The 26,835-nt window shown below is 44.5% G+C and overlaps 1 protein-coding gene across 1 annotated transcript in view; it reads right to left on the reverse strand.

Annotated features, from left to right (window-relative positions):
- kdm4b (lysine (K)-specific demethylase 4B) overlaps positions 1-26,835 on the reverse strand; it is a 136,961-nt gene that overhangs the window by 11,644 nt on the left and 98,482 nt on the right. The window contains 9 exon segments of the mRNA XM_084309027.1: positions 3,677-3,868; positions 8,421-8,529; positions 9,532-9,587; positions 9,721-9,797; positions 17,857-18,034; positions 18,727-18,893; positions 19,873-19,987; positions 23,079-23,317; positions 25,797-26,065. Of these exon segments, the coding sequence (XP_084165153.1) occupies positions 3,677-3,868; positions 8,421-8,529; positions 9,532-9,587; positions 9,721-9,797; positions 17,857-18,034; positions 18,727-18,893; positions 19,873-19,987; positions 23,079-23,317; positions 25,797-26,065 (1,402 nt within the window).

Here is a 26,835-nt window from a genome sequence, read left to right on the forward strand (position 1 = left end):
TTTATGAAGTTGAGGGGTTTCCTTATGCCATTTTTTTCTCATGTTATTGTAAGTATTGATAGTTTAATGTGTAATTGAAAGACCATCTATTTCTATTGTTTATTTATTGTTTTGTGTAAGGGGGCAGGCGAAATAAGATTTTCTACTCCCTGCTCCTTTTCACTCATGGAATGTGCAAATTGGGAGGTGCTATTATTATGAAATTATGCTGTTGTGCTTTTTTGTGGTGCTTAACATCAACAGGGATGAGCATGTCGCTAATGCAAACTTGTATGAGGGGGGCGGTAAGAGTGAGCGAGAAAGTGGCAGTCAGGAGAATGAGGCCGGCAGGTCACTGCCAGAGACACCATGAGCTGCCAACCAGCAAAATTGTGCTGTGGGAGCCAACACACTGGCATCGATCACGAGGACGTCCCACATTAACGTATGTGGACGTACTCAGGAGAGATGCAGGAGAAGAAAGTACTGGCGAGCTAGCCAGATGCATGGAGGATAGGGATGACTGGAAGCAGATGGAGGGCCCGTCCGAGGACGACCTAGATAGATAGATGTGCTTTTGTGGAGCTGTGCATTGCCATGAATGGAACAAATACAAATTTAATAAAATATTTAGCTTCTTTCCCGGTAAGCTAGTATGACATGTTTGGCATCTACAGATTCCTCGCAAAATATATAGTTTTCATCGTGCTAGCTTAACACTTTGAGCGCCACTCACGGCTAATCTCGGGTTTACGATAGTGACGTTGAAAGCCACGTCACGGCTTTTCTCTGATTTTTTTTTTTATTTTTATTTTTTTTTGCGATCTGAAATCATATTGCATCACCCGAGCCTACCGTTGGAAATCCAGGGGCCGCCGGCGATCAGATGTGAAAAAAGCGCCCCCTATCGTCTCCCAGATGGTAAATCACCCTTTTGGAATGGACTCAATGAAAATGGATGGGGGGAAAAAAATATTCCAGTCCACATTTTCCAGTCCACTGATGCAGCCGGAGTTACCAGAGTTCATTCTGGATCCTCTGAGCCGCGGCGAGCATGGGTTATACTGTACACACGTTGGATCAATATACTTATCGGTTTTTTTAAATGGTGATCAGGAATTGGAATATACCATTTGGATACCATCTGATGTCAGGTAAGGAATCTATGTTATCAGTGTTAGGATAATCAGACTCGTTTTCGAGGAGATATAAGCTTTTTTGTGATATGTGCTCTAGCTGTTTCACTGTAAAATCCATGAGGAAATGAAAGCAGCTATTATCAGCACATGGCTCGAACGTGCGTGCGTGCACGTATACTATTGATCATCTAGCGTTTATTTGAAAACGATTCATAAATAGGCCAACAAATATCAACGTTCTGGAATATTCCAGTAAAAGGCGATTATCATAGAATAGGTTGTTTTTCACCTGAAAACGGGTGCTTTTCAAAATGCTCTCAAACGGAAATGAAGCGATAAAAAACCAATCTGCCGTGACAACACTGACTGGAAAATGATTCTTTGATAAGCGACGGGCAGATTAAAACATAGATTAGGCGATATTAACGTTAACATAGGGCTGGGCGATATGGAAAAAAATCATATTGCGATAACGATATGATAATGTTATCATATTTCTCGATATTGATAATTATCGAAATTGTTATAAGTATATATTTTCTTTTTTCTTTTTTTTAACAACAGATGTGTGTTTATTTTGCAGCAATTCTTTGTCATTGCCGCCATCTTTAGTGTTACATCCCCTCACACTCCAGTTCTCAGGCTGCAGCTGGTTTAAAAGCGAAAGTAAACCGGCTTCTCTGCTGGCTGTGGCTCCAGGGGAGTTGAACAGTTCTGGCTCTGCTAGTTTATTTTCGATCTTTTGGCGCTTTTTTGGTGGACAAACCACCGCACATGTGCACCGTGACTGGAGTCTAGTTCTGCTAGCACACATAGCCTACTGTGTACAGACGGTTTCAAACTGTATTTTAAATTAGAAAGCAAACAAAATAAATGGACAAGAGAAAAATAAATCTCAATTTGGTCAGTATTGTCATTTGGACAAGCAAAGCCATTACTTTAAGTTGCAGGCAAGAAAGACAACTCTGTCCACTGTCTCTGGTTTTAAACCTGCCCTGTTGCAGGTCACAAAAAAAAAAAAAAAAAAATTTCGATATTCGATATCGATTATTAAAATATATCGCGATATTTATCGTTATCGTTATATCGCCCAGCCCTACGTTAACATTGGGAGTGGACCGTGGCATTCAAGGGGGTAAAAAGGAAAACACGGCGTGGCGCTCAAAGTGTTAAAGACTGAGCCTCCTGGATGATCCACTGTTGCAACATTAGGTTTCAAAAGGTTAAAGGCAGGCCAAGTTAAAGCTACACCAGGTCGTTTTTTTTTTTTTTTTTTTTTTGCGTTTTATCGCTTTATTGCTACTGGGCAGTCCAGTAGAGAGAGACAGAGGAGGAATGGGAGACAGAGTGGGGGGAAGACATTCGGCAAATAACGACGGGTTCGGGAGTCGAACCCGGGTCGGCCGTGTCGCGGCTGAGCGCGCTATGTGGTTCGCCTGGGGCGCCCACACCAGGTAGTTTTGAGAAGAAAAATTACCTCTACAATAACTAGTTATGAATGCTTGAATATAGTTTGTAATCGCAACACAAATCTCCTCCAAAAATCACCCTTTGAAACAAAGTGAACCAACATTGCTCTTAGAGGATGCTTCTTTGAAACAAAGTGAACCAACATTGCTCTTAGAAGATACTTCTTTGAAACAAAGTGAACCAACATTGCTCTTAGAAGATACTTCTTTGAAACAAAGTGAACCAACATTGCTCTTACAGGATGGTTCTTTGTATGTTAAAGGTGGTGGGAGGGTAGCAGCAACACAGACAAACGGATCATTTCTAGTTTCAAACAGTAGCTCCAGGGATCCAGTTTTTCTCTTACTAAATATATGATATTTTATGTATTCAATACTAAAGATATATGATACTTTATGTATTCAATACTTAAGATATATGATACTTTATGTATTCAATAGTAAAGATATATGAAACTTTATGTATTCAATACTAAGGATATATCGTACTTTATGTATTCAATAGTAAATATATATGAAACTTTATGTATTCAATAGTAAAGATATATGAAACTTTATGTATTCATATAAAAAATTACATATTACTTATAATAAAAAATAAATGTTTAATGTTTAAGTCAGTTTAATCTAAATGGTGTAAAATGTATATCAGTCTACCTTGTTGTATTAATTGCATTTGTATTACTAGTACCAGTACTGTATATTCAGGTCAAGAGTACCTATTTTCTTTATAAAATCAAAAATATTTTATCTTAAAAAAAGGCTTGAAAAATGGAGGGTTGTCTTATAATCAGAGTCGTCTTAAATGTGGACCAATACAGCAAGATCAATCAAATTAACCATTTCACGATAATATGAAAACATTTACCGGTAAGTCTTTTGAAGCCTATCTTTAAAGGAGTAAGAACGGCTCAACATGCCACTCCAAGAGTTCAAAACCAAAGGGGGTTCTACAATGTTGTCTCCATTCCGTAAAACCGTTTTCTGCAGGTAGGGAGTATAGCAAGAAACCATAGCCGCACCACACATTCACACATGTTGGTTATCATGAGTATTACTAGTATAGTATAGTATATCACATGTGCTTACCTTCGGGTTGGTCTTTTTATGCTTGTGGCAGGTGACGGACACCACATAGGGCCAATCAGCTGGCTTCATGAGCACGCCTGCGATCTGGGCACAGGTGACGTGGAAGGAAGTGGAGCAGTCCTCGAACGAGCACTGGATGCACGCCCCCTGGATCTGGCCCGGCTTGGTGTTCTTATGGCAGTACACGCACCTCTGCAACGAAACAAACAGAGCGGGGCGGCTTGGATAAGAGCTAAAAACGTTATGTATTCAAACGCAAGACTAAGAACTATGTCATAAAGTAAAGTTGTTGCGTGCTGTATCCCGTTTCACTTAACACATTCAGCACCAATCACGAGTATAGTCGGGCTCATCTCGCCAGCGGTTGAGCGCCAATCACGAGTATAGTCAGGTTTTGATCCTTTGATCTTTTTCCTCTGATCCCTATTCTAAATCATCATCCGGATCATTCTAGCTGTCCCTGGTTCATTTGTATACGTTGGAATTGCAATGCCGATCGAATATCACCAGGTGGAAATATTGTCTGTGTCTGAACTAGAATTGCATTGGCGTGGATACACGTTTTACATTTTTTTTTTGGCAAGGGCTCCTCCTCCTGCTTGAACAGAGATTCATTCGACCGCCTCGAAATGCCGTTGCCGAAGCGTATTTACCATCGAAACGTGTGATAGACATATACACTGGTAATCGCGATGGCGATGCGATCACTTTGAATTATTCTTTTTGGAATACCTTCTGGCTAAAGTAAGGTATATTCTCTATTTTACCGAACCTGAAACATGTTTATCTAACGATCACAGTTTTGTGTTTTACCGGACGTAAAACATGCTCGACAAACACAATCACGGTTTTGAGTTAAAACAATTTGTCTCCACAGCTATAATACAGAACACACACAGCTCTGCAAACATCGTGAAACACAGCGGAAATGACCCATCATTTACACCTCCTACTCTCTCCAAAACCCTCATTTACACCTCCTACACCTCCTACTCTCTAAAATCCTCCTTTACACCTCCTACTCTCTAACCCCCTCCTTTACACCTCCTACTCTCTAACCCCCTCCTTTACACCTCCTACTCTCTAAACCCCTCCTTTACACCTCCTACTCCTTTACACCTCCTACTCTCTAAACCCCTCCTTTACACCTCCTACTCTCTAAACCCCTCCTTTACACCTCCTACTCTCTAAAATCCTCCTTTACACCTCATACTCTCTAAACCCCTCCTTTACACCTCCTACTCTCTAACCCCCTCCTTTACACCTCCTACTCTCTTACCCCCTCCTTTACACCTCCTACTCTCTAAACCCCTCCTTTACACCTCCTACTCTCTGCCCCCCTCCTTTACACCTCCTACTCTCTAAACCCCTCCTTTACACCTCCTACCCTCTAACCCCCTCCTTTATACCTCCTACTCTCTAACCCCCCCTTTACACCTCCTACATTCTCTAAACCCCTCCTTTACACCTCCTACATTCTCTAAACCTCTCCTTTACACTTCCTACACTCTAAACCCCTCATTTACACCTCATACACTCTAGAGGATGACATTTTTTCGGGATTCCCGCGGGACGGGATGGGAGTCAAATTCACTTTGAATCACGTGATTGGGCAGGACCGGGAGTAAACGTCAACGGGAGCAGAAGGGAGTGGGAACTATGACAACAAAATCAATGGGATTCGGGCGGGAGTGGGATCAGTCTCTGTGGGAGGGAGTGGGATTTTTTTTTTGAAACTCTCACTCGGGAGTGGGATTATTTCTGTGGGAGTGGGAAGGAGCGGGAGTCAAAATCCACTCACGTCAGCCTCTAACTAAAACCACTTTCCACGTCATACTCTCTAAACCCCTCCTTTCCACCTCCTACTCTCTAAACCCCTCCTTTACACCTCCTACTCTCTAAACCCCTCCTTTACACCTCCTACACACACTCCTTAAACCCTCCATCTCTCCCTGTTCCTTCCTTCTCCCTCCGTCTCCCTGACCTGACGGATCACGTACGTGGCAGCTGTGGCAAGGTGCAGGGAGTGGAGATCGATGGAAAATAAAAATTCTTTATTAAAATGCCAATACTTCATTCTGCCGCCTGCGAGGGCCAACGGGGGGAAACGTACAGCCCTCGATAGAGACCCTGATAGAGACCCTGCCGCGGGATAGAGACCCTGATAGAGACCCTGCCGCGGGATAGAGACCCTGATAGAGACCCTGATAGAGACCCTGATAGAGACCCTGCCGCGGGATAGAGATCCTGATAGAGACCCTGCCGTGGGATAGAGACCCTGATAGAGACCCTGCCGCGGAATAGAGACCCTGATAGAGACCCTGATAGAGACCCTGCCGCGGAATAGAGACCCTGATAGAGACCCTGATAGAGACCCTGCCGCGGAATAGAGACCCTGATAGAGACCCTGATAGAGACCCTGATAGACCCTGCCACGGGATAGAGACCCTGCCGCGGGATAGAGACCCTGCCGCGGGATAGAGACCCTGATAGAGACCCTGCCGCGGGATAGAGACCCTGATAGAGACCCTGCCGCGGGATAGAGACCCTGATAGAGACCCTGCCGCGGGATAGAGACCCTGATAGAGACCCTGCCGCGGGATAGAGACCCTGATAGAGACCCTGCCGCGGGATAGAGACCCTGATAGAGACCCTGCCGCGGGATAGAGACCCTGATAAGAGACCCTGCCGCGGGATATTGCACCAGCCGGCCGGCGACTCATTTAGTATTCCGCCAGGCAGACGGGACGGCATCAGAAGAGATTCACCGGCCGCCGGCAACGCCTCATTTTATTCATCTGCAAATTTATTCATTTGTTAATCTCCCCCCCCCCCCCCCCCCCCTTTTCTAAACAGCAGAGTGGCCTTCGGACAAAGTGGAAGATTCAAGGACGGAAGAATGACTTCGTTCTAAATGCAAGACGCATCCAAAGAAGCTTGAGGGTGCGAGTCTTAATGAACGGGAAGATGAATGAACGCCTAAGTGTCTCACTACCTCTTTCCTAAAAAAGTCGACGAATGCACCGCAGTGTGAACCTCTCCCTCCTGGGAAAAATAAATAAAAACTTTCGGTGACGAGCTGCATGCTGAGTGCAGGGGATATGAACTGGCTCCAAGGGTGCGTGTACACATTTCATCAGCTCAGTCATCCAAATCATTAGAGTGCAGTGGTTCTTTTCATGGCCTTTTAATAAAATAAAAACCTGAGGTGCATCCATACACTGTGTGCTGCCGGTGTTAGCAGTAAACAGTGTTTACTTTCAACATTACTTCTTGAGTGTTATTTAACCAAACGTTCGATTTTGCTCGGTTTGATACCTTAATGTTACGGTTTTGTTCGGTTTGAGGTCATATTTCATATAATTTAAACAAAAACCAAAGCCCTTACAAAACATAACAGCGTAGGGCTACTGTATTTTGGGTTGTGGATTTAAGCTCCGCCTCTTCCATTGTGAACGGGGGTCTCAGTCAGTGACAGGACTATGAGGTCATCATCTTTTGAGGAGAGCGCTGGCAGCCTATTGTGCACCTTTCTGAATCGTGTAATGGCCTCGTCTCCTCCGAACTATGAAAATGTCCGATGCCTTTTCTCGGGTGAGTGAGGGCATCGATCTTACGTAACTGTGACGTCCAAACGTATTCGTTCCCATTTCTCCCCTCTATAGTTTTGAGACACATCGCGACAGCGATGTCAAAATATCATAGCCAACTGTGAAGCTATTATAGTCTATGCTGTCTTCCTCTCAACGTCTGGCGTGGGGGCCTAAATGTGCTGCATGACAAACAGGAGACGTCACTTTCATTGAGCTGAAGAATGTGCCAATAGTAACAACATCAACCGCATGGCAAAGTTGTATGCAAGCTCTGTAAACTACAGCTGGCCTGCCTTCTTTTTTATGCTCTGTAAACTACAGCTGGCCTGCCTTCTTTTTTATGCTCTGTAAACTACAGCTGGCCTGCCTTCTTTTTTATGCTCTGTAAACTACAGCTGGCCTGCCTTCTTTTTTATGCTCTGTAAACTACAGCTGGCCTGCCTTCTTTTTTATGCTCTGTAAACTACAGCTGACCTGCCTTCTTTTTTATGCTCTGTAAACTACAGCTGGCCTGCCTTCTTTTTTATGCTCTGTAAACTACAGCTGGCCTGCCTTCTTTTTTATGCTCTGTAAACTAGAGCTGGCCTGCCTTCTTTTTTATGCCGACGCTATTTTGAGAGTTCTAGCGTGAAAATATTGTAAATCATCTCTCAGGGTAAAAGTTATAGATATTGAATAATGAATAGAGACAGAAGCGTCATTCAGGTTCAATAATGGTTTAATGACTAGTTTCATGTCAAGGAAAATATTTGCCCGCCGGCGCCCAACGCCACTTTGGCGACCTCTAGCGGCTCGGTGTGCATATTTTTTAATACAATATATATATCGAATTAAAGCCCTATTTGTTGCCCGTCGATTGCCAAAATCCGTTCAGCGGTTCTCGAGTTACATGCCGATATGTGAGGCGTGCGCCAAAGTCTTTAGCGGACTTTAAATTTTTTCGAATACCACTCCCAACACTCTAGCTCCGTCAATCCTTTGGCGATCTCGAAAATGATTGGACAGGGTTGTAACCAATGAGTGTGGCTTTCCAATGATACCCCAGGTGGGGATGAGCGAATCAGGGATCTAGGTGAAAAGTCACGAGCGAAAACAGGAAGTAAAAAATTGAGTCTATGACTCACATGGCAGCTCCTTCATCCTAAACTTACCAGACTCTTGCGTTTGTCCGGGATGAGGCTGACGTCGACCGGCTCCCTCTTGAGGGTGTCCACGAAGCGAGCCTCGGCCACCGCTATAGCACAGATCACATGGACCCACCTGGAGAGAGGAGATGAGAGGTGGAGAAAGGAGAGGAGAGGAGAAGAGCGGAGAGGAGAGGAGAGGAGAGGAGAGGAGAGGAGAGGATTTCAAAATCTAGTGTCTACGCTTGAAAAAGTGCAGCTTGACGTTTGTTAACTCTTCACGATGAAGGTTATCTCAGAGAGAGATACTTATCACAGGCACACATAGCTTGCATGGTGGAAATTAAGGCTAGGATTTACTCAAGTCAAATAGACTTGGTTACTACAGATTTATTAACTCAAACGCTCTAAATCGGATGTAAACCGTAACGACATCTTCAGCATCATTTTGGGTACAAGCCGTAATATTCGACATGCATGCATGTATATCTAGCAAAACCTTGATTAGCTGTTGGAAGTTAAGAATGCATCGAATGCCATTCCCTTATAAGACGATGCCAAGATTGGATATTCTTTTTTCTGTATCATTTAGTCAGAAGAAAATACAGTAGTTGGCAACGATGTTGGTGATGGCATATGCTCAAACAAACGCTATCCAAGGGACGACAGTTGGGTAGCATAGAGGACAAAGCACTCGCCTACCACCACAGAGACTCTGGGTTTGAATCCAGCTGTCAGTGGTACCTCCGGCTTGGTCAGTCGTCCCTACGAACACAATTGGCAGTGCCCGCGGATAGGAAGCCGGTGAAGGTATGAGTCCTGGTCGTTGCAAACAGCGACTCCTACGGGTCGGTCGGGGCGCCTGTTCAGCAGGGAGGGGATCTGGGGGAAATAGCGTGAACCTCTGCACGCGTTACGTTCTCCCAGTGACACCCCTCGCTGTCAGGTGAAACGAAGCGGCTGGCGACTCCACACGTATCGGAGGAGGCACGTGATAGTCTACACACCCTCGCCAGACCGACAGTAGGGCAATGCGTGCAACGACCAGGAAGGGAACGACTCAATTGGGATGGGAGAAAAATGATAGAAAGACAAAAAAACAATAGGCATTCAGTGGGAGCCTGCATGGAACACTGACCGGTTATCTGTGGTGGTCTTCAAAGCCCCTCCTCGCAGGTTACAGAGACAGCACTCCTATGAAAAACACACAGGCAATAAAGGGTGAGAATTGAGTGGACAACGGGGGGGGGGGGGGGGGGTTTGGGGAGGAGACGGTTGCCAAGTGCCAAGATGTTCTTTATTGTAAAGTAAACTTGCAGCCACTCACCACGGTCCAGGCTCCTTCCACACACCGTGAGCACATCCAGGAGCTGTTCACAGAGTCCGGTCTGACACCATAACAACCTGAGGAGAGATGGAGAAACTCGACTTTACTACTGGAACGCCTCTCGTCGGCGCTGGCCACTGGTATGTAGCGGTTAACGCCCTCTTGCAGAGCTGGTCGGTACAGTTAAGTCATTTTCCTGAGCCCTTCATTTCAGAGAAGATGCACAGAGGAAGAGACCACTTCAACCTAACGTCTCACATTGGTGTAGTGGCAAGTCGAGGTTAAATTCTCTCCATGTAAAGTAATTCACATGATTGAACCAGGGTCATTGGAGGATAGAAGTGAAAGGTTACTGTGACCTCAGAATCTAGCACAAACAGGTTTGTTATATTAATAATATATCCTCTTCCTTGGAAAGAAGGCAATGTTCTTTGCTCTGGGAGAGAGCCAGGTGGTTATTCTGTTAAAGGGGAAGGGTCACTGTTACAACTCTCCACACCACAGAAGGGAGAGGAAGAAGCAGAGCAGGGTTGTGTATTATCACTGAGAGACGTGATAATAGAGGGCCGGACTGCAAATGACATCACGTCATAAATCAAGCTCTCCAGACTGTCTGACATAATTATCGTTTTTCTTTTTCAAACGTATTCAAGAATAAACATCATAACCATGTCACAACAGCAGTTATAATGTATATTTTCATCAATACGTTTGTTTACCAATAGGTTAAAGTGTTATTTTTGTTTCTTATTACTCAGGATTATATACCACAAAACTGAACGCTATTGGCATATATTGGAGCGCAGTTAGTTTGTCTCCCGTATTTTGAGCATTTAGCAACCATCCAATTTGAAATCAGTTTCAAAATGGCGGAGCTCTTGCAATAATAAAAAACATACTGTACATACAGTAGATTTCATTATCTGTTCTTCATGCACGCCTGGTGATACTAAATCCAAATTGAACTCTGCCATTTGAAAAAGAAGATTTGGCCCAATCCATGAATGTGCGAATTGGCTATAATAAAGTCATTTATAGGCCTGCTATTCTATATTCTATAATAATATTTCAAATCGCATTGTTCCGGATGGGAGAATTCAGTACTGTATCTACAAAACCTTCTGTTTAATCATCTTCCCTTTATTAATTTCCTTAGATTTTTTGTACACATGATCTCAAGAAGGTACTGAACGAGCTCAGTGACAGTTTTTCATGTCTGGTCATTTTTAACATGGTGTTATTCACCGTCAAAGATGCAAAGAAAAATCATAATTCATATTCTCCTTTGTTTCATCACAATGTAAGCACGCCTAGTAATAGACACAATATTTCTGACACTGGGAATACATTCACTGAGGTCCATAGATGTCCCTAGATACCAAGAACATGCAAATGGACCTTGTAGAAGTGGAGCAATATTCCATTTACTTAGGTATGTATTTTAAGCAGATTTTCAGAAAATAGGGCTCCGGGATTAAAAGGTTAAGTCATTTTCCTGAGCCCTTCATTTCAGAGAAGATGCACAGAGGAAGAGACCACTTCAACCTAACGTCTCACATTGGTGTAGTGCGGCCCAGCCTCACCCAGACTCTACCTCCAGCGGACCCCAGGTAAATTGAGTTTGAGACCTGTAGTGGCAAGTCGGGTTAAATTCTCTCCATGTAAAGTAATTCACATGATTGAACCAGGGTCATTGGAGGATAGAAGTGAAAGGCTACTGTGACCTCAGAATCTAGCACAAACAGGTTTGTTATATTAATAATATCTCCTCTTCCTTGGAAAGAAGGCACTGTTCTTTGCTCTGGGAGAGAGCCAGGTGGTTATTCTGTTAAAGGGGAAGGGACACTGTGGGTGTTACAACTCTCCACACCACAGAAGGGAGAAGAAAAAGCAGAGCGGGGTTGTGTATTATCACTGATTATCACTGTTCCAATTCTAGCTTATTCTAGCTTGGTAGAGATAGTTGTGTTGTTGTGAGATGCAGCTGTTTGTCTTGGAGCGTGATGGCAAGTTCAAGGTTAGGCTTAGGCACTCTTTCAAAGTTGGTTAAGGTTAGAGTTTGTCTTAGAGCATGGCGATAGAACACCAGGTAGTTTGCAGGCTGTTCGAGGCGGACATGGACAAAGGCACTCACAGTACTTGTTGGCTATTAACAAGCTATATTATGGATGCAGTGTGGAGGGACATGCATGGACAATGGATGGACATCAACACAGGCTGGATGGACAATGCCATGGAGTGGATATACACTTTATCAACAAGCCCTTCTGCCAACAACAAGGTAGATTAGCGATATTTCTCTCTCTCTCTCTCTCTCTCTCTCTCTCTTAGAGCCATATGAAATCCGTTTTATTTTTTTCCAAATTCCATTAAATTTTTTTCCAAATTCCGTTTTTTTCGTTTTAATATTTCAAAATTCTGTATTTTGCTTTGTACACGTATTCTACCAACAGAAATAGTGTCTAATAAGTGGGAATGAATAAATGTCCACAATTTAATAAGATATAACAGTCCATTTAATAGGGCTGTCTTAAATACTTCGAAGCTTCGTTCGATGGGCATGGGATTCGAATATGAAAATAAAACTAGATTATATAAAAAATTAAAAATAAAGATATTTCTTTTTATTTTTGTGCAAAATCAACTCTGCCTCTTTGTTAACTACAACAAGCAATGCTGTTTGTTATTTAAGATGAGGTCGGACTCGGCACTGACAGATTTGTGTTCATTGTGCTGCTTTTATAAAGCCTCAAATGACGGCTTACAATATTTCATGAAAGCAAAGTGTTTTGTTTGTCTAAGATTTTAAAAGGTTTAAACTTTACAGCACTGACAACGTTGAACAAAGTGCTGTACAAGTCCCACAACATTATATAAAAAAAAAAAAAAAAAAAAAAAAAATCTTTTTTTTTCTTTACAGTATTCCATTTTTATTGCTCAATTCCGCGATTCCGTCCGCGATTCCGTGAACGCGGATTTCATATGGCTCTACGTCTCTCTCTCTCTCAGCCACTCAGATAACGCTTCTCTCTCTCTCTCTCTCAGCCACTCAGCTAACGCTGGCTTCTCTCTCTCTCTCTCTCTCTCTCTCTCTCTCTCTCTCTCTCTCTCTTTCTTTTGGATTGAAAATGCGTGGATTATGGCTTGTTCAATATCGTCTATGTTTGAATGAATGAATGAATGAAAACTTTATTAACAGATTGCAGAATGGGTACAATACAGTACGGCTCAATACACACAATTGTTTCCACACCACAGAAGGGAGAAGAAGAAGCAGAGCGGGGTTGTGTATTATCACTGAGAGACGTGATAATAGAGGGCCGGACCGCAAATGACATCACGTCATAAATCAAGCTCTCCAGACTGTCTGACATAATTATCGTTTCAAGAATAAACATCATAACCATGTCACAACAGCAGTTATAATGTATATTTTCATCAATACGTTTGTTTACCAATAGGTTAAAGTGTTATTTTTGTTTCTTATTACTCAGGATTATATACCACAAAACTGAACGTTATTGGCATATGGAATATATAATATTGGAATTATACTATAATCATTCAAACGCATGTAGTGTAGGTGTGTCGAGTTGGACGTCCCCTCCCATAACAACTAGCAGGAGGAGGGGTGGAGGACAGAGCGTCCCCTCCCATAACGACTAGCAGGAGGAGGGGTGGAGGACAGAGCGTCCCCTCCCATAACGACTAGCAGGAGGAGGGGTGGAGGACAGAGCGTCCCCTCCCATAACGACTAGCAGGAGGAGGGGTGGAGGACAGAGCGTCCCCTCCCATAACGACTAGCAGGAGGAGGGGTGGAGGGCAGAGCGTCCCCTCCCATAACAACTAGCAGGAGGAGGGGTGGAGGGCAGAGCGTCCCCTCCCATAACGACTAGCAGGAGGAGGGGTGGAGGGCAGAGCGTCCCCTCCCATAACGACTAGCAGGAGGAGGGGTGGAGGGCAGAGCGTCCCCTCCCATAACAACTAGCAGGAGGAGGGGTGGAGGGCAGAGCGTCCCCTCCCATAACAACTAGCAGGAGGAGGGGTGGAGGACAGAGCGTCCCCTCCCATAACAACTAGCAGGAGGAGGGGTGGAGGACAGAGCGTCCCCTCCCATAACAACTAGCAGGAGGAGGGGTGGAGGACAGAGCGTCCCCTCCCATAACAACTAGCAGGAGGAGGGGTGGAGGACAGATGTCCCCTCCCATAACGACTAGCAGGAGGAGGGGTGGAGGACAGAGCGTCCCCTCCCATAACGACTAGCAGTAGGAGGGGTGGAGGACAGAGCGTCCCCTCCCATAACAACTAGCAGGAGGAGGGGTGGAGGACAGAGCGTCCCCTCCCATAACGACTAGCAGGAGGAGGGGTGGAGGACAGATGTCCCCTCCCATAACAACTAGCAGGAGGAGGGGTGGAGGACAGAGCGTCCCCTCCCATAACAACTAGCAGGAGGAGGGGTGGAGGACAGATGTCCCCTCCCATAACAACTAGCAGGAGGAGGGGTGGAGGACAGAGCGTCCCCTCCCATAACAACTAGCAGGAGGAGGGGTGGAGGACAGAGCGTCCCCTCCCATAACAACTAGCAGGAGGAGGGGTGGAGGACAGATGTCCCCTCCCATAACAACTAGCAGTAGGAGGGGTGGAGGACAGACGTCCCCTCCCATAACAACTAGCAGGAGGAGGGGTGGAGGACAGAGCGTCCCCTCCCATAACAACTAGCAGTAGGAGGGGTGGAGGACAGATGTCCCCTCCCATAACAACTAGCAGGAGGAGGGGTGGAGGACAGATCGTCCCCTCCCATAACAACTAGCAGGAGGAGGGGTGGAGGGCAGAGCGTCCCCTCCCATAACAACTAGCAGGAGGAGGGGTGGAGGACAGAGCGTCCCCTCCCATAACAACTAGCAGGAGGAGGGGTGGAGGACAGAGCGTCCCCTCCCATAACGACTAGCAGGAGGAGGGGTGGAGGGCAGAGCGTCCCCTCCCATAACAACTAGCAGGAGGAGGGGTGGAGGACAGAGCGTCCCCTCCCATAACAACTAGCAGGAGGAGGGGTGGAGGGCAGAGCGTCCCCTCCCATAACAACTAGCAGGAGGAGGGGTGGAGGACAGATCGTCCCCTCCCATAACAACTAGCAGGAGGAGGGGTGGAGGACAGAGCGTCCCCTCCCATAACAACTAGCAGGAGGAGGGGTGGAGGACAGAGCGTCCCCTCCCATAACAACTAGCAGGAGGAGGGGTGGAGGGCAGAGCGTCCCCTCCCATAACGACTAGCAGGAGGAGGGGTGGAGGACAAGTTTTCAAGTTTCAAGTTTCTTTAATAGTTGTCATACAGAAGTACAGAATACTTTTGTACAAAATGCTTCTTACTGTTGCGCTCCAGAGACTGTGCATGACAAGATAAGTATGAAATAAAAACATAGTAAAAATTAGAAGAAAAAAAAGAGGTCACAGTGTTCAGTTTAGACATATGTACAATGTTCGTAGACGTAGTTACCATACAATATACAATACTGTGCAGTGTACTAATATACAATACTATATAGTGCAAGGCATAAATGGACGAGGTGCAGTTTAGGTACAATTCACAGTAGGTGTACGAGTTGTAGTGCAAATCCTTTATCAATAAATATAAAGTGTAAGTGTGTTTGTGTGATCTAAAGTGTGGAGAGTGGGTGCTGCAGTGTGTTGTTTGTTTGAGTGAGTGTGTGTGTGCGTGTGGGTGTGTGTGCTGTGTGCATTTGATGGTTGTTGCATAGTGATTATTGTTCGTTTAGCGATTATTGTTCGTTTAGCAGCCTGACAGAGCGTCCCCTCCCATAACAACTAGCAGGAGGAGGGGTGGAGGACAGATGTCCCCTCCCATAACAACTAGCAGGAGGAGGGGTGGAGGACAGATGTCCCCTCCCATAACAACTAGCAGGAGGAGGGGTGGAGGACAGATGTCCCCTCCCATAACAACTAGCAGGAGGAGGGGTGGAGGACAGAGCGTCCCCTCCCATAACAACTAGCAGGAGGAGGGGTGGAGGACAGACTGCCGCTCCCATAACAACTAGCAGGAGGAGGGGTGGAGGGCAGAGCGTCTCTCTTCTGACAGGATGTCTCTCTGCTTTATATCCTCTCATCAATAGCCACTCCGCTCCCCTGGCTCAGCCCGAGCACAGCCCTGGATCACTAATCAACTTCCCTGTTTGGGAGGTCGAGTCCAGCTTTAGGGCTCTAATAGGAACCCAGGAGGCTCCGCAGACGTGTGTGTGTGTGTGTGTGTGTACATAATGTGTAGTAAACCTGTCGTCTCGCCGACACAAACAGATCTATGCACTGAAATATTTTTACCAGAGCAAAATAGTCATTATAGAACCAGCGATTCTTTATTATTCGTTTTTCTTTTTGGACGAATCGCTCCTGAATAAATAGGATGCGAGGGGGATCGCAACAATGATCCGACGCAAGTGATTCTTACAACACAAAAGAAAACAAGCTCTGGTTTCACTGGAGCCCACAATGAGCAGACGGCAGAAACAAAAGCACAGAAAAGATTCCCTGAACACACTGGAGCTCATACAGCGATGTTAACAAGCTGCCTGCCATCTCACAGCCTCAGTTTGACAGATGGCATACACCCCGAAAAGTTAACTATCACCAAGAAAAAATAACAAGTGTGGAGAGAGCGGGGTAAATAAGAGGGGGAGAAGTTTATGGTGTGTTGCATTCAGAGATACAAGCCTCTCTTTTTTCTCTCTCCATTGTTCAAGAAGCCTTGGAGCTTTAACCCAGTCAAGGACCTCTGAGCAAGACGTCGGGGGAATTCAGCCTATATTCTGTTTGGTTGCTACAGTAGTCTCTTGCCCGCTTCTTGATCCAACAGTATTCTGTATTCTGCGGGGGGGGGGGGGTCTGTCTCTATACAGTGTGTCAGTAGTGCTGTCTTGGGCTGGATTTGCCGTAAGACGATTTTGGATGGCTTTCAGATATTGGCTCCAACACTGGCCAAGATTGAGGCCTGCCACCTTGAACTGCATAAAACACTTGCTGCGTAGCACGCAGAGGAACACCGGAGGTCGGCAGTCATTCTGGATGTTGCGGTGAAAATTCACGCAGCGCAAAACCGTGCTTAATTCGGGGCATTTTTACTCTGAAAGCATTTTCTACTTTCTGAGAGTGCCCCCTCCCCCCAGCCATAACAAATTCCGCTGTGGAGAGAAGAGGCGATTCAAGGACATAAATCCAGAGCCGAATGAAGATAAGACCCCAGCTGTTATTTTTGGACTTTCTGAATTTTTTCACCCGTCCCAATTTAGTCGTTATGCCAATTCCCTTCCTGGTCATTGCGCACATTGCCCCACTGTCGGCCTGGGGAGGGTGTAGAACTACCACATGCCTCCTCCGATACATCGCCAGCCGCTTATTTTCACCCGACAGCGAGGTGTTTCACTGGGGGAACGTAACGCGTGCGGAGGTTCACGCCATTTCCCCCAGATCCCCTCCCTGCTGAACAGGCACCCCGACCGACCAGTAGGAGTCGCAGTTTACAACGACCAGGACACATACCCCACCGGCTTCCCACTCGCTAACGCTGCCAATTGTGTTAGAAAGGGACGACTGACCAAGCCAGAGGTACCGCTGACAGCTGGATTCGATCCCAGAGTCTCTGCGGTGGTAGGCGAGTGCTTAGTCCACTGCGCTACCCAGCCGCTCCGCCCAGGGGGCCCGTTTTACTGGGGCTCAACAGATCGAGAGGAAGTTTAGGCTCAGCGGGAGCAAATTGGCTGGTATAATTTGATTGACATTGTGATCCGGATAGAGACACGACTTTGCAGGCGGTCCAAACATGTCACAGGGATTTAGACGAGTGGGGAGAAGCAATAAACGCGGTCCATTAGTCATCTGAATGAAAGAGACTTAGCTTAGCACAATGAATGGAAGCGGACATGACCGGTTAGCCTTCGGGAGAGGTGTTAGTTGGACAATGCATAGGCTAACCGGCACTGTCCGCTTCCATTCATTGTGCTAAGCTAGGCTAACGTGCAGCACAGAGAGGAAACTGGTATCTATCTTCTTGTCTCTCTCTGGAGAAGACGGTAAGCTCATTTCCCAAAATGTTGGCGTGTTCCTTTAAGGGGGGGTTGTCTGTACTCACTGGCGTGGACCTGCATGTAGCAGGACGAGCACGACAGCAGCACACTCGTCCCGTCGTCTCCGATGTGGGAGTTGGAGGGCCGGGGCTCCGTGTTCTCGGCCCCCGAGCTGAAGCACATCTCCGGGACGAGCGGACGGGTGTGGCTCCCGCCGTGGGCGCTGGGCCCTTTCTGGGTCTGCTTGAGGGGCACGGGGGGGAGGGGAGACGGTAGGATCAATTGCGCGGATTGACAAATGGCGACTATGGCGTCTCTTGTTACAATCGTCATTTAAAGATTCCATTGACTCTATCCATCCACTACTAACATAATATATTTGTTAAAAACACACTTCAATCAATATCTGAATTATGAAAATAAAATGAACATTCATACTGTCTTTTACCATCATGCACTTTGCCACTAAATAATCTTCCTTGCCTATATTACTACCTACTATGCTAGTACGGCTCTACTACTATGCACTCAAGATTGTAGCACCCAAGTTTCAACACACGCTGAAAGAGTTGTACGGTACCCTTCCTGCTGACTTGTCATACAGAACTTGTAAGTCGCTTTGGATAAAAACGTCAGCTAAATGTAAATGGCTGCATTTATATTTGGATTTCATCCAAAGTGCTTTACGATTCGTTCCTCACATTCACCCATTCACTCACACAGTCACACACCGACGGCGGAGGCAACCATGCAAGGTGCCAACCTGGTCATCGGGAGCAATTAGGGGGTTAAGTGTTTTGCTCAAGGACACTTCGACACGCTGCCCGGGAGGAGCGGGAATCAAACCCGGGAACCTCTGGATTACCAGACGACTGCTCTACCTCGCGAGCCACCTTTATTTATTTAAATGTGAAGTGTAAACGCTCTGGGCGCACCTGTGTGTACGGGCAGAACAAGCTGCAGATGGCACAGTAGGGCTGGATGTTTGCCACGGCGGCGTTGAAGGCCTTCTCCGTCATGAAGTTGGGCGAGCGGTGCTGCCACAGGTCCCGGTGCCTCTGCTCCTTCACGTCGTCCTCCAGCTCCACGGGACAGTTGAGCTCTGGAGGAGGCCACAACATGACTGGCTGATGAGCACACAACAACAACAACAACAACAACAACAACAACAACAACAACAACAACAACAACAACAACAACATGCCGTTCCAGGTCTGCGATCGATATCACAGAGCGACGGTTCGTTAAAACCCTGGGCGGAGAGGAGAAGGATCTTTTTTATTCTCTCTCTCCCCCCTCCGTCCCTCCCTCCCCCCTTCCCCTCCCCCCTGTCCCATATCTGAAGGGCAGGCCTGAGACCGTCCCCCTGTTACCAAGCTCAAAGTGACTTTGAAAGCAGGTAATTGGGAGTCATGATCCCCGGATCAATATGCTTCAGTCAGGAAATGAGGAAGAGAAAATGATGGAGGGACGAGAGACGGGCCTCGCACTCCAGAAGCCATTATCCCCCGGGATCTGTATTCCCTCTTTGTTTCTCTTTCTGAAATCCATAATCCAAACCAATGTCAGGTTTTTGTTATTGCGGGGTATCATGATGGGCCATGGAACGAATAAATATATAAAGTATGAATATAAAACAAAGAAATACATCATTAAATAGATGATAAATAAACAAACATACGTACAAATAAATAAACATAAGACTCATCCACTACTAACATATCATGCACTTTTGTTAAAAACACACTTCTTCAATCAATATCTGAATGATGACAAATAAAATGAACCTTCATACCGTCTTTTACCATCATGCACTTTGCCACTAAATAATCTTCCTTGCCTATATTACTACCTACTATGCTAGTATGTCTCTACTACTATGCACTCAAGACTGTAGCACCCAAGTTTCAACACTGTTTGATGAACATTGTCACTCAGCTGAGAGTTGTACCCTTCCTGCTGACCTGTCCTACCTTCTGTTTGAGGAACATTGAGAGAGTTGTACCCTTCCTGCTGACCTGTCCTACCTTCTGTTTGAGGAACATTGAGAGAGTTGTACCCTTCCTGCTGACCCATCCTACCTTCGTCGCTGGTCGGCTCCTGCTTGACGATGGACAGAGGAGAGCGCATGGGCGGCTTGCTGAGCGGATGTCGGCGGCTCTTCTTGATCTCCGTCGGCATCTTCTTGGAGTAAGTCTGAGGACACAAGATGTCAAAGAGTGAGTCCTGACCACCTAATGATGTAAAAATAATAATAATAACTTTATTTGTATAGCACCTTTCATACAGCGGATTGCAGTTCAAAGTGTAAGAAATAAGTAAGAAGTAAGACATAAAATCTGTGTAAAACAAGCAGCAAGAGCAACGCATAAAGTGGGATAAAATAATGCAGATATATTCAAATCAAATCATATCAGAACCTCACGTTCCAATAGATAAAAATAAGATAAAATAAGTCAAATAAAATAGTAGCAAGGGTAAAATGAGCAGACATAAAATCACAGTTTTTCACATTAGGATCTAACATCCCAACAGGCCACCTTGTTTATGGTTTGATTCAGTTGTAGTAGAATAGAAAAGACATGAATGATGAAATGAGCACATAAAGTGCAGACATACTATCAAATCAGTTTTTTTAACAGTGGAATAAAATTGTTCTGGAGAGAGCAACCGTCACCTCCGCTTTTGAGAGTTCTCGATTCTTGTAGAACCCGTTTCTGCCCACAATCAATCAACATACAAGACATGACGCGTCGTTTGATTGCGTTAGGTGTACCGATTAATTAGTTCCCTGTGTGCATGGAACATGGCATGGTGCATGGCACATCAAATTGCCATATTAATTGGTCAATGGGCAAATGTAATGCGGTTGATATTATGTGATAATGGCCCCATGGTGTTAACTACACTGAAACACGGGAATCTGATCCTTTTTCAGATGGTGGATCAGATAAGAAGACAGAAGGCTCATGATTCAGGCCTGGCAGATGGTCAGTAATAAACACTGAAGTGCCTGAAACATACCTGGTTACACAAACGCAACTATCTGAAACATACCTGGTTACATAAACACAACTATCTGAACCATACCTGGTTACATAAACACAACTATCTGAAACATACCTGGTTACACAAACACAACTATCTGAACCATACCTGGTTACACAAACACAACTATCTGAAACATACCTGGATACATAAACACAACTATCTGAAACATACCTGGTTACATAAACACATCTATCTGAAACATACCTGGTTACACAAACACAACTATCTGAAACATACCTGGTTACATAAACACATCTATCTGAAACATACCTGGTTACACAAACACAACTATCTGAAACATACCTGGTTACATAAACACATCTATCTGAAACATACCTGGTTACATAAACACAACTATCTGAAACACACCTGGTTACATAAACACAACTATCTGAAACACACCTGGTTACATAAACACAACTATCTGAAACATACCTGGTTACATAAACACAACTATCTGAAACATACCTGGTTACATAAACACAACTATCTGAAACATACCTGGTTACATAAACACAACTATCTGAAACATACCTTTACATAAACACAACTATCTGAAACATACCTGGTTACATAAACACAACTATCTGAAACATACTTGGTTACATAAACACAACTATCTGAAACATACCTGGTTACATAAACACAACTATCTGAAACATACCTGGTTACATAAACACAACTATCTGAAACATACCTGGTTACATAAACACAACTATCTGAAACATACCTGGTTACATAAACACAACTATCTGAAACATACCTTTACATAAACACAACTATCTGAAACATACCTTTACATAAACACAACTATCTGAAACATACTTGGTTACATAAACACAACTATCTGAAACATACCTGGTTACACAAACACAACTATCTGAAACATACTTGGTTACATAAACACAACTATCTGAAACATACCTGGTTACATAAACACAACTATCTGAAACATACCTGGTTACATAAACACAACTATCTGAAACATACCTGGTTACATAAACACAACTATCTGAAACATACCTGGTTACATAAACACAACTATCTGAAACATACCTGGTTACATAAACACAACTATCTGAAACATACCTGGTTACATAAACACAACTATCTGAAACATACCTGGTTACATAAACACAACTATCTGAAACATACCTGGTTACATAAACACAACTATCTGAAACACACCTGGTTACATAAACACAACTATCTGAAACACACCTGGTTACATAAACACAACTATCTGAAACATACCTGGTTACATAAACACAACTATCTGAAACATACCTGGTTACATAAACACAACTATCTGAAACATACCTGGTTACATAAACACAACTATCTGAAACATACCTTTACATAAACACAACTATCTGAAACATACCTGGTTACATAAACACAACTATCTGAAACATACTTGGTTACATAAACACAACTATCTGAAACATACCTGGTTACATAAACACAACTATCTGAAACATACCTGGTTACATAAACACAACTATCTGAAACATACCTGGTTACATAAACACAACTATCTGAAACATACCTGGTTACATAAACACAACTATCTGAAACATACCTTTACATAAACACAACTATCTGAAACATACCTTTACATAAACACAACTATCTGAAACATACTTGGTTACATAAACACAACTATCTGAAACATACCTGGTTACACAAACACAACTATCTGAAACATACTTGGTTACATAAACACAACTATCTGAAACATACCTGGTTACATAAACACAACTATCTGAAACATACCTGGTTACATAAACACAACTATCTGAAACATACCTGGTTACATAAACACAACTATCTGAAACATACCTGGTTACATAAACACAACTATCTGAAACATACCTGGTTACATAAACACAACTATCTGAAACATACCTGGTTACATAAACACAACTATCTGAAACATACCTGGTTACATAAACACAACTATCTGAAACATACCTGGTTACATAAACACAACTATCTGAAACATACCTGGTTACATAAACACAACTATCTGAAACATACCTGGTTACATAAACACAACTATCTGAAACATACCTGGTTACATAAACACAACTATCTGAAACATACCTGGTTACATAAACACAACTATCTGAAACATACCTTTACATAAACACAACTATCTGAAACATACTTGGTTACATAAACACAACTATCTGAAACATAGTTGGTTACATAAACACAACTATCTGAAACATACCTGGATAATCTTTGCATCTGCTGGTATGGTAGTTTCACTTGGAGCTGGAGTTTTCACCACCGTTGGCACGTAGGGTTCACTTTTCACCACCATCGGCAGGGACGCTTGTGGCTTTTCCAGCTTTACTGCAAACTGCTCAAACGCGTACTGGAACCCATGCATGACGTCTGGAGGTTGCATTATCTTCTTCTTCTTCTTCTTCTTTTTTACTCCATCCTTCGTCAAGAACTCTGGTTTCACTTTAGGAATCAAGCAACAAGTAATCGTTTAGCATTGTAGTGGGAAAAATTCTTATAACAATGAAATACGTATTATCTGTGTGATTCAACATACAGTTTATATTCAGACAAAGTCGTTATTCAGACAGATTACACAAAGATTGCGTAATCACTCAATCAATGATTTCTGGTAAATGACATGGGAGAGTGCAATTGGTCGCCGTGTTCCTGACAGAAGCGTGGGGGCCTCTTGCTCTGACCCTTGTCCCCGGTCTCCCGATGAAGTGATGTCACATCGTATTTCCCCCCCCCCCCCCGATACCAATATATGTCACAATATCTATTCAAGTATGGAAAATCAAAAAGATAAATAATCCAATTGCTGTTCATCGCGTTGAACTCCTGTAGTTATCATGTGTGATGTAAAAATATCTCAATATAACATCCCCTCAAAGAATGACATTTGAGTTTGGTTATCATTCATTTACATGACAGAATTGTACTCAACAATGTCATAATTCCATCACAACATGATCTCGATATGACACGATAAACCCTAACCTCGAGTGTGCCGCTGTGGACATGTACCACTGCACTCTTCTAAATGTATAATTGTACCCAATTGAACAACTCGTCTTTTTACATTTAGGTGTTTGCAAGCATGGGAGACCAGTATTTAACCCCGTCACTACCACACTGTCATATAAGGTTATAGTGAAAGGCTTAACCCTTTGTAGTGTGGTAGTGAAAGGTTAACCTTCTGTAGTGTGGTAGTGAGAGGGTTAACCTTCCGTAGTGTTGTTTGCGAAAGCGTTAACCTTCTGTAGTGTGGTAGTGAAAGGGTTAACCTTATGTAGTGTGGTAGTGAGAGGGTTAACTTTCTGTAGTGTTGTTGTGAAAGGTTAACCTTCCGTAGTGTGGTAGTGAAAGGGTTAACAGTCTGTAGTGTGGTAGTGAAAGGGTTAACCTTCCGTAGTGTTGTTGCGAAAGCGTTAACCTTCTGTAGTGTGGTCGTGAAATGGTTAACCTTGTGTAGTGTGGTAGTGAGAGGGTTAACCTTCTGTAGCGTGGTCATGAAATGGTTAACCTTGTGTAGTGTGGTAGTGAGAGGGTTAACCTTGTGTAGTGTGGTAGTGAAAGTGTTAACCTTCTGTAGCGTGGTCGTGAAATGGTTAACCTTGTGTAGTGTGGTAGTGAGAGGGTTAACCTTCTGTAGCGTGGTCATGAAATGGTTAACCTTGTGTAGTGTGGTAGTGAGAGGGTTAACCTTGTGTAGTGTGGTAGTGAAAGTGTTAACCTTCTGTAGCGTGGTCGTGAAATGGTTAACCTTGTGTAGTGTGGTAGTGAAAGTGTTAACCTTGTGTAGTGTGGTAGTGAAATGGTTAACCTTCTGTAGTGTGGTCGTGAAATGGTTAACCTTGTGTAGTGTGGTAGTGAGAGGGTTAACCTTCTGTAGTGTGGTCGTGAAATGGTTAACCGTCTGTAGTGTGGTAGTGAAAGGGTTAACCTTCTGTAGTGTGGTAGTGAAAGGGATAACCTTCTGTAGTGTGGTAGTGAGGGTTAACCTTCTGTAGTGTGGTAGTGAAAGGGTTAACCGTCTGTAGTGTGGTAGTGAAAGGGTTAACCTTCTGTAGTGTGGTAGTGAAAGGGATAACCTTCTGTAGTGTGGTAGTGAAAGGGTTAACCTTCTGTAGTGTGGTAGTGAGAGGGTTAACCTTCTGTAGTGTGGTAGTGAAAGGGTTAACCGTCTGTAGTGTGGTAGTGAAAGGGTTAACCTTCTGTAGTGTGGTAGTGAAAGGGATAACCTTCTGTAGTGTGGTAGTGAAAGGGTTAACCGTCTGTAGTGTGGTAGTGAAAGGGTTAACCTTCTGTAGTGTGGTAGTGAAAGGGATAACCTTCTGTAGTGTGGTAGTGAAAGGGTTAACCTTCTGTAGTGTGGTAGTGAGAGGGTTAACCTTCTGTAGTGTGGTAGTGAAAGGGTTAACCGTCTGTAGTGTGGTAGTGAAAGGGTTAACCTTCTGTAGTGTGGTAGTGAAAGGGATAACCTTCTGTAGTGTGGTAGTGAAAGGGTTAACCGTCTGTAGTGTGGTAGTGAAAGGGTTAACCTTCTGTAGTGTGGTAGTGAAAGGGATAACCTTCTGTAGTGTGGTAGTGAAAGGGTTAACCTTCTGTAGTGTGGTAGTGAGAGGGTTAACCTTCTGTAGTGTGGTAGTGAGAGGGTTAACCTTCTGTAGTGTGGTAGTGAAAGGGTTAACCTTCTGTAGTGTGGTAGTGAGAGGGTTAACCTTCTGTAGTGTGGTAGTGAGAGGGTTAACCTTCTGTAGTGTGGTAGTGAAAGGGTTAACCTTCTGTAGTGTGGTAGTGAAAGGGTTAACCTTCTGTAGTGTGGTAGTGAAAGGGATAACCTTCTGTAGTGTGGTAGTGAAAGGGTTAACCTTCTGTAGTGTGGTAGTGAAAGGGATAACCTTCTGTAGTGTGGTAGTGAGAGGGTTAATCTCACCTTCTTCACCTGGAGCTGCTTCCTTGTCTGCCGCTGCCTTCAACGCGGCGGCGGCGTCCGCAGCCTCCCGCTGCTCCTGTTGCTCCATGGCCTCCAGGGTGAATATGGCCTCGCGAGCCATCCGCTCCTCGCGCTCCTGCCTCCGCTGGGCCTCGCGCTCCTCCACCTGCCGTTGGTAGTCGGCGGCATCCAGCTCGATGCCCTCCTCCGCCAGCACCTTCACCTCCTCCAGCTTCAGGCGTCGCAGCTGATTCTTCTTCTGCAGTGCCCTGTGTCGGGGGGGGGGGGATAAAGTGGTTGTATCATTACTTGTATAAAGCGCTTTTCTCTAGATCAGGGGTCTTCAATGTTTTTCAGACCAATGAAAGTGCCGTTCTTGCTTGCTGCAGAGGTGAACAGGAACAGGAGGGGACACACACAGGTGGTTATTATAAGATCAGTGGCTTTCAGAATATAACAAAGTATGATTTTTCGAATTCACACAAGTAAGGTTACAGATCTGTGATTCAAACGCATGGGTATGCAGAATGAAGTGATGAGCAGTGACCGACAGCAGGTTTTATACACATACATTTAGTGATGAGGTAACAGTTGTTCACACCCAAAAGGCGGTTACCGTTGTCATATGTTGCGTCTGTAAAGTCTCAATCTCATCCAGTCAAACGTCCTTGAGAACCAGTTTGTTGTGGTATAGAAAAAAAACTGTTCTCAGGCCTGTTAGAGCCTTGAGGAACAATGGGGCACTTATACGGCCTGTACTCCCATCACAACAGATGGCAGGTGTTCTGCACTCCCAGAATTAGGTATCTAGAACCATCACAGATAAGGTGTTCCAAGTAAGTCTGGGCAAGGTCGACTCCAGACTGAGGAATTCTGTAGAGGTGGGAGTCATTCTCTGTAGAGGTGGGAACTTAAAGCTCAATATAAGAGGCCATGCACCACCACCCACAGAATCAAGAAAGAGCAATCAATCTGTCAATCCTTTCCGTGTCCGGGCCGGGTGAGGTTTCCCGTGTTGAGTCAAATTAAGCCGCAGGCT

The sequence above is a fragment of the Notolepis coatsorum genome, assembly GCF_963971535.1.
Source record: "Notolepis coatsorum genome assembly, chromosome: 2".
Taxonomy (NCBI): domain Eukaryota; kingdom Metazoa; phylum Chordata; class Actinopteri; order Aulopiformes; family Paralepididae; genus Notolepis; species Notolepis coatsorum.